The following is a 12,211-nucleotide window of genomic DNA, read 5'->3' as shown; positions in this document are numbered from 1 at the left end:
TCCCTTCCAAACTGATCATCTCTCTCCTCTCCCTTCCAAACTGATCATCTTCCTCCTCTCCCTTCCAAACTGATCATCTCCCTCCTCTCCCTTCCAAACTGATCATCTCCCTCCTCTTCATTCCAAACTGATCATCTCCCTCCTCTCCCTTCCAAACTGATCATCTCTCTCCTCTCCCTTCCAAACTGATCATCTCCCTCCTCTCCCTTCCAAACTGATCATCTCCCTCCTCTCCCTTCCAAACTGATCATCTCCCTCCTCTTCATTCCAAACTGATCATCTCCCTCCTCTTCATTCCAAACTGATCATCTCCCTCCTCTCCCTTCCAAACTGATCATCTCCCTCCTCTTCATTCCAAACTGATCATCTCTCTTCTCTACCTTCCAAACTGATCATCTCCCTCCTCTCCATTCCAGGGGAGTTTTCAGCATTTAAATAAGACGCTGATCCAGATTCCACCAGTCAGCCAGTCCATCCCTCGTCACTCTTCAACCAGTCTTGTGTTCCTGCGGTGGATTACTTCATCCATTAACCAAAAAACAAACATACTAGTCTCAAAGAACGTCAGTTTTCCTCTTTCAACACCTGAAGACAGACGGACGGACAGACAGACGGCCTCTTCCTCTCTCCGCCCCACGCCTCGGGAGTTCTAAAGATTATACCATCTCCGCTGGGGAATCACCACATCGAAAAACTCAACTACAACATCTGTTTTTAAACAGGAAAACTTTAATAACACATAACAGGATAAACAAATGAAGAAATACTAAAGAAATCTAAACCAAACCAGAGGAAGAAGGGAATACTGCAAAAGGAGAGAACAGCACGTCTTGAAGGACTGGTGGAGAGATGGAGGACGAGGAGGACAACGGTTGAGAACACAAGGACAGGATGGGGGTTAGGGGTCAAGAGAGGTCAGGGTTCAGAGGTCGATGGTTTGGGCAGCACACGCCTCGTCACGCCCCTTCCCTGACGAAGGGGGCGGAGCTACAGGCACAGGAAACCACACTTTGACCAATGTCAACAAGTAGCAGCCTCCCTCTCTCTGGCTGCTCATTGGTTGCCTGAGATGGAGGGGCCAGGTCTAAGCCAATCCCTGATAAGCTGGAGGTCATGGGATGGAGTCGACCCTGTGGGAAGATGACTTGAAAGATTAATTTATTTAAAAAAATGTCCCAGTTTGTTTTTGGATTTTAAGGATATGGGAGTGAATGCTGTTGTTCTGAGCTCTTTTTTTTTTTATTATATTTTTTGACGAGATCGTTGATGTTTTTACAATCACGACAAAGCATTCCGACTTGGTGATAGGCCACACATGAATACATTCGACTCAAGCTTCACTGAAAGGACAGAAATTCTGAGAATTACCCTCAGCTCTCTCAGATCTGTCCATTTGGAGTGAAGGATGCTTTTCCACATTTTGCCAGACTCCTGGATCTTGCCTTGTCATTTGCCTCTGCAAAACTCCATGTTAACCCCTGTTTGGATCATTGATAGCCTACAGTTACTTGCGAAAGTATTCAACCCCCCTTGACATTTTTCCTATTTTGTTGCCTTACAACTTGGAATTAAAATTGATTTTTGGGGGGTTTGTATAATTTGATTTACACAACATGCCTACCACTTTGAAGATGCAAAATATTTTTGATTGTGAAACAAACAAGAAATAAGACAAAAAAACAACTTGAGCGTGCATAACTATTCACCCCCCCCAAAAAAAAAAAAATGTCAATACTTTGTAGAGCCACCTTTTGCAGCAATTACAGCTGCAAGTCTCTTGGGGTATGTCTCTATAAGCTTGGCACATCTAGCCACTGGGATTTTTGCCCATTCTTCAAGGCAAAACTGCTCCAGCTCCTTCAAGTTGGTTGGGTTCCGCTGGTGTACAGCAATCTTTAAGTCATACAACAGTTTCTCAATAGGATTGAGGTCTGGCCTTTGACTAGGCCATTCCAAGACATTTAAATGTTTCCCCTTAAACCACAACGTGTTGCTTTAGCAGTATACTTAGGGTCATTGTCCTGCTGGAAGGTGAACCTCCTTCCCTGTCTCAAATCTCTGGAAGACTGAAACAGGTTTCCCTCAAGAATTTCCCTGTATTTAGCGCCATCCATCATTCCTTCAATTCTGACCAGTTTCCCAATCCCTGCCGATGAAAAACATCCCCACAGCATGATGCTGCCACCACCATGCTTCACTGTGGGGATGGTGTTCTCGGGGTGATGAGAGGTGTTGGGTTTGCGCCAGACATAGCGTTTTCCTTGATGGCCAAAAAGCTCAATTTTGGTGTCATCTGACCAGAGTACCTTCTTCCATATGTTTGGGGAGTCTACCACATGCCTTTTGGTGAACACCAAACGTGTTTGCTTATTTTTTTTCTTTAAGCAATGGCTTTTTTCTGGCCACTCTTCCGTAAAGCCCAGCTCTGTGGAGTGTACGGCTTAAAGTGGTCCTATGGACAGATACTCCAATATCCGCTGTGGAGCTTTGCAGCTCCTTCAGGGTTATCTTTGGTCTCTTTGTTGCCTCTCTGATTAATGCCCTCCTTGCCTGGTCCGTGAGTTTTGGTGGGCAGCCCTCTCTTGGCAGGTTTGTTGTGGTGCCATATTCTTTCCATTTTTTATATTGGATTTAATGGTGCTCCGTGGGATGTTCAAAGTTTCTGATATTTTTTAATAACCCAACCCTGATCTGTACTTCTCCACCACTTTGTCCCTGACCTGTTTGGAGAGCTCCTTGGTCTTCATGGTGCTGCTTGCTTGGTGGTGCCCCTTGCTTAGCGGTGTTGCAGACTCTGGGGCCTTTCAGAACAGGTGTATATATACTGAGATCATGTGACAGATCATGTGACACTTAGATTTCACACAGGTGGACTTTATTTAACTAATTATGTGACTTCTGAAGGTAATTGGTTTCACCAGATCTTATTCAGGGGCTTCATAGCAAAGGGGGTGAATACATATGCACACACCACTTCTCCATGATTTATTTTTTAGAAGTTCTTTTTTTTAAATTTTACTTCACCAATTTGGACTATCCAATTAAATGACAGGTTGTAATGCAACAAAATAGGAAAAACGGCAAGGGGGAGGAATACTTTTGCAAGGCACTGTATGTGGAGTTGCCAAAAGAAAGCTAACATCCGGTTTTCAGGGATACAGTATGTTCAACTTAACTTCCGTTTTCCCTGAAAAAACAGAAGTGGGAACTCCGCTCCGGCGTCTTTCCACGCCTGCTACGTTAGGATCACGGATAACCGTTTAAATCAGCTGAGGACTGTTGTTGGAAGGGGATAGCACATTTTTGTTTTTATGAACAGGTTTGTTAGAAAGAAACTGTGAATCTGAGATGGCTGCCAGTGCCTCTTTTTTAGACTGGTGTTTTGACTTGATGTTTGAAAAAAAAAAAGCCTGATCACAAACATCTGTTACGGAGTCTACAGGGGGGTGCGGAAGGAGGAGAATCTCTCCGACAGACATCCACACGTTTCACCGTTATTTTTGGAAGGGGAAGTTTTCTAGTGCGTTTTTGTACAAGGAAGGATGAAACTACAAGAAGACCATACAATGCCACTCCCTCTAGCTGAAGGTCCTGGCCAGAGTAGAGTCTGAAGGGAGGAAGTTCAGGGCTGCGTCCCAATATTCCCGGTCAAAAGTACATGGGGGGGAAATAGGGTGCCATTTTTTTAGTCTATATGTTGGATAGCAGCTGCTATAGTCTGTGGTTTACATTGCATTGTGCTGTTAAGAGTCTGTCTGCTCTCCTTCTGAGACGCTGCTTCTCTCAGCTTGGCTACCTTCACCGAACACTATCCAGTCAAACCCCCCCACATCTCTGATTCTGTTGGTGATAACTATCTGGTCAGTGCATGTGATAGTCTCATTGGTAGGTTTTCTCTTCTTGTCGTGGACTTTGATATTGCACTCCGCTATTATCACAGATAGAGGGAGAAGAAGCTCAACTCACCTGTTGCACCTGTGAACAAGATGGCTGCCGTCACCTACCTTTTGAAAGACTAGTGTGTGATTTTATTAGATGTAATTTTTTTTTTGGGGGGGGGGGGGGGGGTAGGGTAAAGTTGCCCCTGGACGGTGATATTGGGTCACTTTTGCATTTCCCTCACCATTGGTTAAGGTTATGGTTTAGATCTGTACCTAGGGGACGCTTCTCTCTCTCTCTGATAACGCCTGTCCTTTCTATAATCATGCAGCTGGATTTGTCAATCCAGTGTGTGGAGGGTCGGAGGAGCTGTTTGACTTACCTTTTTGTTAATGTTGTTTGCCTTTTTTATTTTGTTGACAGGCAGGCCTGCAAATATTGACTAATTTGTGAATTACATTTGATTAATTGTCTTTTATTGAGCGTTGGGAGAGCGTAGTTTTATTTTTTTTAAAGCCATCTGTCTTGTTTTTACTGCTTGTGTCTTTTTGTCTCACTTTTGTGGGCGATGGATCGAAGAAGCAAATAAGTCATGTCACAACATGAATTTTGAGTTGACGACGTAACACCCCAAACTCAATTTCCAAATGCATCGTGTTACATCTTTAGGGAGACGGTTTATTAAATCAACAGTTTTATGTTCTGCTGGGGGAAAGCCAAAGGGTGTGTTAGACAGCCCGCGTCCCCAAACGGTTCCCTAGTCCCTTTGTTATGGTGCTCTGGTCTAAAGTAGTGTGCCATAAAGGAATAGGGTTCTATTTGGGACTCGGCCATGGCCGTCACATGAAGAATTAAAGACTTGAGAGAAATGGCCTCTACGAACCTCTGAGCGGATATGGCTGGTTTCTCAGCTAATAGAAGAACTTTCAATGGAGAATCTCCCATTTTACATTTTAGTAGTTCAGGACTGTGCTTCAACTGTGTCCGGGAAACTGGCCCATAGATTAGGCCCAGGAGAGCAAATATAATACTAGAGATTGATGCCAGAATGTAGATTTGCTGCCATGAGATGTATAGTGTAATGTATTTTTTCTGAGCGACAGATGTAAATGTGTTTTAAATGGTCATGGTTTCCTTTCTACTGGGCCATTCTCTTCAGTTCACTGTTACACAACCCAAGATATGACCCCGGGGAACTAACAGCAGAAAGGATTCACTGTTACACAACCCAAGATATGATCCCCGAGGAACTAACAGCAGAAAAGGATTCACTGTTACACAACCCAAGATATGACCCCTGAGGAACTAACAGCAGAAAATAGTTGTTAAGTGCTCTATTTATTTTAGATTGACAGCATCCTAAATTGCACCCTATCCCCATTATAGTGCCCTCCTTTGACCAGTGCCCATAGGGGCACTATAATGGGGGATAGGGTGCCATTTGGGAGGCATGCAGCCATGTTCTTTTGTTTTCTATGAGATATGCTGTTGCAGCAAAAGGTGGATGTCTTCGGTCCATCAAAACTATGGGACTCTGCTGACAACCTCTCTTATCGTCCCATATGTGTGTTGCCTGTAATGGTTTACTTCAATTAGTATTACTTTACTGTAACACCTATCCTTTTCGCTGTTCCTTTTATTTTCTGTAACCCTCCCCCCGGCCGCTCCCCATCTGTCCTTGCCTGCACCTTAAACCTACGTATTCCACAAACCACGTCCGACTGAAGACCTTCATCCTTCTGGGAGACGATTGTTGTCACCTGTAAATAGCTGTATAAAGGAGACACTGGCCGTTTTGACCGGAGGCATGGCGACTCAACGTGGAATGAGATATATATATAAAATGTTTAAAATGAAGAAAATAAAGGACTGAAAAGACATTTTGATAGAAGACGTTCTGAGAAAATGTGCTGTGTAAAAAAAATAAAAATAAAAAATATTTAAGAACTGTATTATATAAAAAGATGAAAGAGCTTAATGTATTTGTTGTGAATATGAGAAATGGATATATTAAAGTGCATGAAAACGGTTATTTGTGTGTGTGTGATCCTTAGTGAGAATGTGATGGCTATTCAGTCATCATTTTGCATCATTCTCAAAAGGGAGGGAGGGGGGGGGGTCTACTAAGCTAACATGGAGTTGTTTTAAGACACAGCCCCATGCAACAACAAAAAAAACATATCTCTATTTTAAACTGACGGATTTTGATGGGGATTTACTTCAAATCCAATTTTATTTGTCACATGCGCCGAATACAACAGGTGTTAACCAACATTGCAGTTTTAAGAAAATAGAGTTAAGAAAATATTTACTAAATATACTAAAGTAAAATAAGTAACACAATCAAATAATAATGAGGCTATATTCAGGGGGTACCGGTACCAAGTCAATGTGCAGGGGTGCAGGTTAGTCTAGGTAATTTGTACATGTAGGTAGGGGTAAAGTGACTATGCATAGATAATAAACAGCGAGTAGCAGCAGTGTAAATACAAAAGGGGGGGGGGGGGGGGGGGTCAATGCAAATAGTCCGGGTGGCAATTTGATTAATTGTTCAGCAGTCTTATGGCTTGAGGGTAGAAGCTGATAAGGAGCCTTTTGGACCTAGACTTGGCGCTCCGGTTCCGCTTGCCGTGTGGTAGCAGAGAGAACAGTCTATGACTTGGGTGACTGGAGCAATTTTTTGGGCCTTCCTCTGACACCGCCTGGTATAGAGGTCCTGGATGGCAGGAAGCTTGGCCCCAGTGATGTACTGGGCCGTACGCAATACCCTCTGTAGCGCCTTACGGTCGGATGCCGAGCAGTTGCCATACCAGGCGGTGATGCAACCGGTCAGGATGCTCTCGATGGTGCAGCTGTAGAACCTTTTGAGGATCTGGGGAACCATGCCAAATCGTTTCAGTCTCCTGAGGGGGAATAGGCGTTGTTGTGCCCTCTTCACGACTGCCTTGGTGAGTTTGGACCATGATAGTTTGTTAGTGATGTGGACACCAAGGAACTTGAAGCTCTCGACCCACTCCACTACAGCCCTGTCGATGTGAATGGGAGCATGTTCGGCCCTACTTTTCCTGTAGTCCACGATCAGCTCCTTTGTCTTGCTCACGTTGAAGGAGAGGTTGTTGACAGGCCGTGAGGAAGTCCAGAATCCAGTTGCAGAGGGAAGTGTTTAGTCCCAGGGTCCTTAGATTAGTGATGAGCTTTGTGGGCACTATGGTGTTGAACACTGAGCTGTAGTGAACAGCATTCTCACATAGGTGTTCCTTTTGTCCAAGTGGGAATGGACAGTGTGGAGTGCAATTGAGATTGCATCATCTGTGGATCTGTTAGGGTGGTATGCGAATTGGAGTGGGTCTAGGGTTTCCGGGATGATGGTGTTGATGTGAGCCATGACCAGCCTTTCAAAGCACTTCATGGCTACAGATGTGAGTGCGACGCGGTGGTATTCATTTAGGCAGGTTACCTTCGCGTTCTTGGGCACGGGGACTATGGTGGTCTGCTTGAAACATGTAGGTATTACAGACTCAGTCAGGGACATGTTGAAAATGTCAGTGAAGACACTGGCCAGTTGGTCCACGCATGTTCTGAGTACACGTCCTGGTAATCCGTCTGGCCCAGCGGCCTTGTGAATGTTGACCTGTTTAAAGGTCTTGCTCACAATGGCTACAGAGAGCGTGATCACACAGTCATCCGGAACATCTGGTGCTCTCATGCATGCTTCAGTGTTGCTTGCCTCGAAGCAAGCATAAAAGGCATTTAGCTCGTCTGGTAGGCTCGCGTCACTGGGCAGCTCGCGGCTGGGTTTCCCTTTGTAGTCCGTAGTAGTTTGCAAGCCCTGCCACATCCGACGAGCGTCAGAGCCTGTGTAGTAGGATTCAATCAGTCCTGGATTGACGCTTTGCCTGTTTGATGGTTCGTTTTAGGGCATAGTGGGATTTCTTATAAGCATCAGGATTAGTGTCCCGCTCCTTGAAAGAGACAGACAGAGGGGTTAACTGAATGTGTCCACCAGAGAGTAGAGCCTGTCACTGAGAGACAGACAGAGGGGTTAACTGAACGTGTCCCTCAGAGAGCAGAGCCAGCCTGTCACTGAGAGACAGACAGAGGGGTTAACTGAACGTGTCCCTCAGAGAGTAGAGCCTGTCACTGAGAGACAGACAGAGGGGTTAACTGAACGTGTCCCTCAGAGAGCAGAGCCTGTCACTGAGAGACAGACAGAGGGGTTAACTGAACGTGTCCCTCAGAGAGTAGAGCCTGTCACTGAGAGACAGACAGAGGGGTTAACTGAACGTGTCCCTCAGAGAGTAGAGCCTGTCACTGAGAGACAGACAGAGGGGTTAACTGAACGTCTCCCTCAGAGAGCAGAGCCTGTCACTGAGAGACAGACAGAGGGGTTAACTGAACGTGTCCCTCAGAGAGCAGAGCCTGTCACTGAGAGACAGACAGAGGGGTTAACTGAACGTGTCCCTCAGAGAGCAGAGCCTGTCACTGAGAGACAGACAGAGGGGTTAACTGAACGTCTCCCTCAGAGAGTAGAGCCTGTCACTGAGAGACAGACAGAGGGTTTAACTGAACGTGTCCACCAGAGAGCAGAGCCTGTATTGGCTGTCTACCAGCAGTAGACCTGTCTGTCCAATGAGCCGTGCCGGTCTATCTCCTATAAAGGGTTCTGCTGTTTTCTGAAGCAGCTCAGGGTACAGAGAGAGAGAGACAGATGGCCCAGGACATGCGTTTGATGATAGGGCGCTGGCTCTCAGTCGGCGTTACAATTCATCCCAAAGGTGTTCGATGGGGTTGAGGTCAGGGCTCTGTGCAAGGCCAGTCAAGTTCTTCCACGCCGATCTCGACAAAACCATTTCTGTATGGGACCTCGTTTTGTGCACGGCGGGGGGGCATTGTCATGCTGAAAAAGTTGAAAGCACAGAATCATCTAGAATGTCATTGTATGCTATAGGTTAAGATTTCCCTTCACTGGAACTAAGGGGCCTAGCCCGAACCATGAAAAACAGCCCCAGACCATTATTCCTCCTCCACCTTTACAGTTGGCACTATGCATCCGGGACTGCCAGATGGTGAAGCGTGATCCATCACTCCAGAGAACGCGTTTCCACTGCTCCAGAGTCCAATGGCGGCGAGCTTTACACCACTCCAGCCGACGCTTGGCATTACGCGTGGGGGGATCTTAGGCTTGTGTGCGGCTGCTCACAAAGAGGCAGAAACATCTCGGTGGTCCTGATCGATGACGATGTTGTCGTAATGTCTTCAATCCACCCTATTGATTTACCAAGTTGTTTTAGCGTTGAGGCACAGTGTTGTTTTAGCGTTGAGGCACAGTGTTGTTTTAGCGTTGAGGCACAGTGTTGTTTTAGCGTTGAGGCACAGTGTTGTTTTAGCGTTGAGGCACAGTGTTGTTTTAGCGTTGAGGCACAGTGTTGTTTTAGCGTTGAGGCACAGTGTTGTTTTAGCGTTGAGGCACAGTGTTGTTTTAGCGTTGAGGCACAGTGTTGTTTTAGCGTTGAGGCACAGTGTTGTTTTAGCGTTGAGGCACAGTGTTGTTTTAGCGTTGAGGCACAGTGTTGTTTTAGCGTTGAGGCACAGTGTTGTTTTAGCGTTGAGGCACAGTGTTGTTTTAGCGTTGAGGCACAGTGTTGTTTTAGCGTTGAGGCACAGTGTTGTTTTAGCGTTGAGGCACAGTGTTGTTTTAGCGTTGAGGCACAGTGTTGTTTTAGCGTTGAGGCACAGTGTTGTTTTAGCGTTGAGGCACAGTGTTGTTTTAGCGTTGAGGCACAGTGTTGTTTTAGCGTTGAGGCACAGTGTTGTTTTAGCGTTGAGGCACAGTGTTGTTTTAGCGTTGAGGCACAGTGTTGTTTTAGCGTTGAGGCACAGTGTTGTTTTAGCGTTGAGGCACAGTGTTGTTTTAGCGTTGAGGCACAGTGTTGTTTTAGCGTTGAGGCACAGTGTTGTTTTAGCGTTGAGGCACAGCGTTGTTTTAGCGTTGAGGCACAGTGTTGTTTTAGCGTTGAGGCACAGTGTTGTTTTAGCTTGGGAGGCACAGTGTTGTTTTAGCGTTGAGGCACAGTGTGTTTTAGCGTTGAGGCACAGTGTTGTTTTAGCGTTGAGGCACAGTGTTGTCATCACAACACACACACAGAGACATTTACACAAACATAAAGCTATTCACAGGAGCCAAAGATGAATGAAGTAAATCAATGTTTTTGGATAGAAAACTGTGCCGCTGGGCGGTTAACGCAACACTGTCAATATATCCTTTATTGTTATTTTAATGAGGTAAATTAAGGAGAGACCCGTGAGGTAAATTAAGGAGAGACGATTCGAGCTCCTCTCTGTCCGACACAAACGTTGGACCATGTGATTATAAAAATAAAATAAACTCCCTGTTTTCCAACACTTAGAATTGGACAGTCACGGCATGGAAAGGCTGACTGCCTCTCAGATGGCACCCTTATCCTCTACAGCAGGGTTTCCCAAACTCGGTCCGGGAATAAGTCAAAGTCTATATATTTCTGTGGATATGTGTCAGAGATTGAGGCAAGTCCTTATATGGACACCGTACGGGTGAGTTTCTGTTTTTGACTTTAATCAAATCCCCAGGTATTTTACTGCATCATATATAGGCCTACCAGCTAGTCCTTAGTCTCATAGTTACAGTGGGGGGAAAAAGTATTTAGTCAGCCACCAATTGTGCAAGTTCTCCCACTTAAAAAGATGAGAGAGGCCTGTAATTTTCATCATAGGTACACGTCAACTATGACAGACAAAATGAGATTTTTTTTCTCCAGAAAATCACATTGTAGGACTTTTAATTAATTAATTTGCAAATTATGGTGGAAAATAAGTATTAGGTCAATAACAAAAGTTTCTCAATACTTTGTTATATACCCTTTGTTGGCAATGACACAGGTCAAACGTTTTCTGTAAGTCTTCACAAGGTTTTCACACACTGTTGCTGGTATTTTGGCCCATTCCTCCATGCAGATCTCCTCTAGAGCAGTGATGTTTTGGGGCTGTTGCTGGGCAACACAGACTTTCAACTCCCTCCAAAGATTTTCTATGGGGTTGAGATCTGGAGACTGGCTAGGCCACTCCAGGACCTTGAAATGCTTCTTACGAAGCAACTCCTTCGTTGCCCGGGCGGTGTGTTTGGGATCATTGTCATGCTGAAAGACCCAGCCACGTTTCATCTTCAATGCCCTTGCTGATGGAAGGAGGTTTTCACTCAAAATCTCACGATACATGGCCCCATTCATTCTTTCCTTTACACGGATCAGACGTCCTGGTCCCTTTGCAGAAAACAGCCCCAGAGCATGATGTTTCCACCCCCATGCTTCACAGTAGGTATGGTGTCTTTGGATGCAACTCAGCATTCTTTGTCCTCCAAACACGACGAGTTGAGTTTTTACCAAAAAGTTATATTTTGGTTTCATCTGACCATATGACATTCTCCCAATCCTCTTCTGGATCATCCAAATGCACTCTAGCAAACTTCAGACGGGCCTGGACATGTACTGGCTTAAGCAGGGGGACACGTCTGGCACTGCAGGATTTGAGTCCCTGGCGGCGTAGTGTGTTACTGATGGTAGGCTTTGTTACTTTGGTCCCAGCTCTCTGCAGGTCATTCACTAGGTCCCCCGTGTGGTTCTGGGATTTTTGCTCACCGTTCTTGTGATCATTTTGACCCCACGGGGTGAGATCTTGCGTGGAGCCCTAGATCGAGGGAGATTATCAGTGGTCTTGTATGTCTTCCATTTCCTAATAATTGCTCCCACAGTTGATTTCTTCAAACCAAGCTGCTTACCTATTGCAGATTCAGTCTTCCCAGCCTGGTGCAGGTCTACAATTTTGTTTCTGGTGTCCTTTGACAGCTCTTTGGTCTTGGCCATAGTGGAGTTTGGAGTGTGACTGTTTGAGGTTGTGGACAGGTGTCTTTTATACTGATAACAAGTTCAAACAGGTGCCATTAATACAGGTAACGAGTGGAGGACAGAGGAGCCTCTTAAAGAAGAAGTTACAGGTCTGTGAGAGCCAGAAATCTTGCTTGTTTGTAGGTGACCAAATACTTATTTTCCACCATAATTTGCAAATAAATTCATTAAAAATCCTACAATGTGATTTTCTGGATTTTTTTTCTCATTTTGTCTGTCATAGTTGACGTGTACCTATGATGAAAATTACAGGCCTCTCTCATCTTTTTAAGTGGGAGAACTTCCACAATTGGTGGCTGACTAAATACTTTTTTTCCCCACTGTACATTGACGTTTCTGAGTTCAAAGTCTCCCATTCTGCTAATGCTAGCCTCGGGTTAGCGTGCTAATAGTCA

General features: G+C 45.2%; 1 protein-coding gene across 1 annotated transcript in view; it reads left to right on the top strand.

Annotated features, from left to right (window-relative positions):
- LOC311114232 (serine/threonine-protein kinase B-raf-like) overlaps positions 1–2,471 on the top strand; it is a 61,672-nt gene extending 59,201 nt beyond the window's left edge. The window contains exon 19 of the mRNA XM_084189495.1: positions 417–2,471. Coding sequence (XP_084045621.1) covers positions 417–439 — 23 coding nt within the window. The 3' untranslated portion in view covers positions 440–2,471. The remainder of the gene's footprint in view (positions 1–416) is intronic.
- The last annotated feature ends 9,740 nt before the right edge of the window (positions 2,472–12,211 follow it).

The sequence above is a fragment of the Coregonus lavaretus genome (genome assembly GCF_964263955.1).
Source record: "Coregonus lavaretus genome assembly, contig: HAP1_SCAFFOLD_608, whole genome shotgun sequence".
Classification (NCBI taxonomy): domain Eukaryota; kingdom Metazoa; phylum Chordata; class Actinopteri; order Salmoniformes; family Salmonidae; genus Coregonus; species Coregonus lavaretus.
This window is presented reverse-complemented; position numbering and strand designations above follow the sequence as displayed.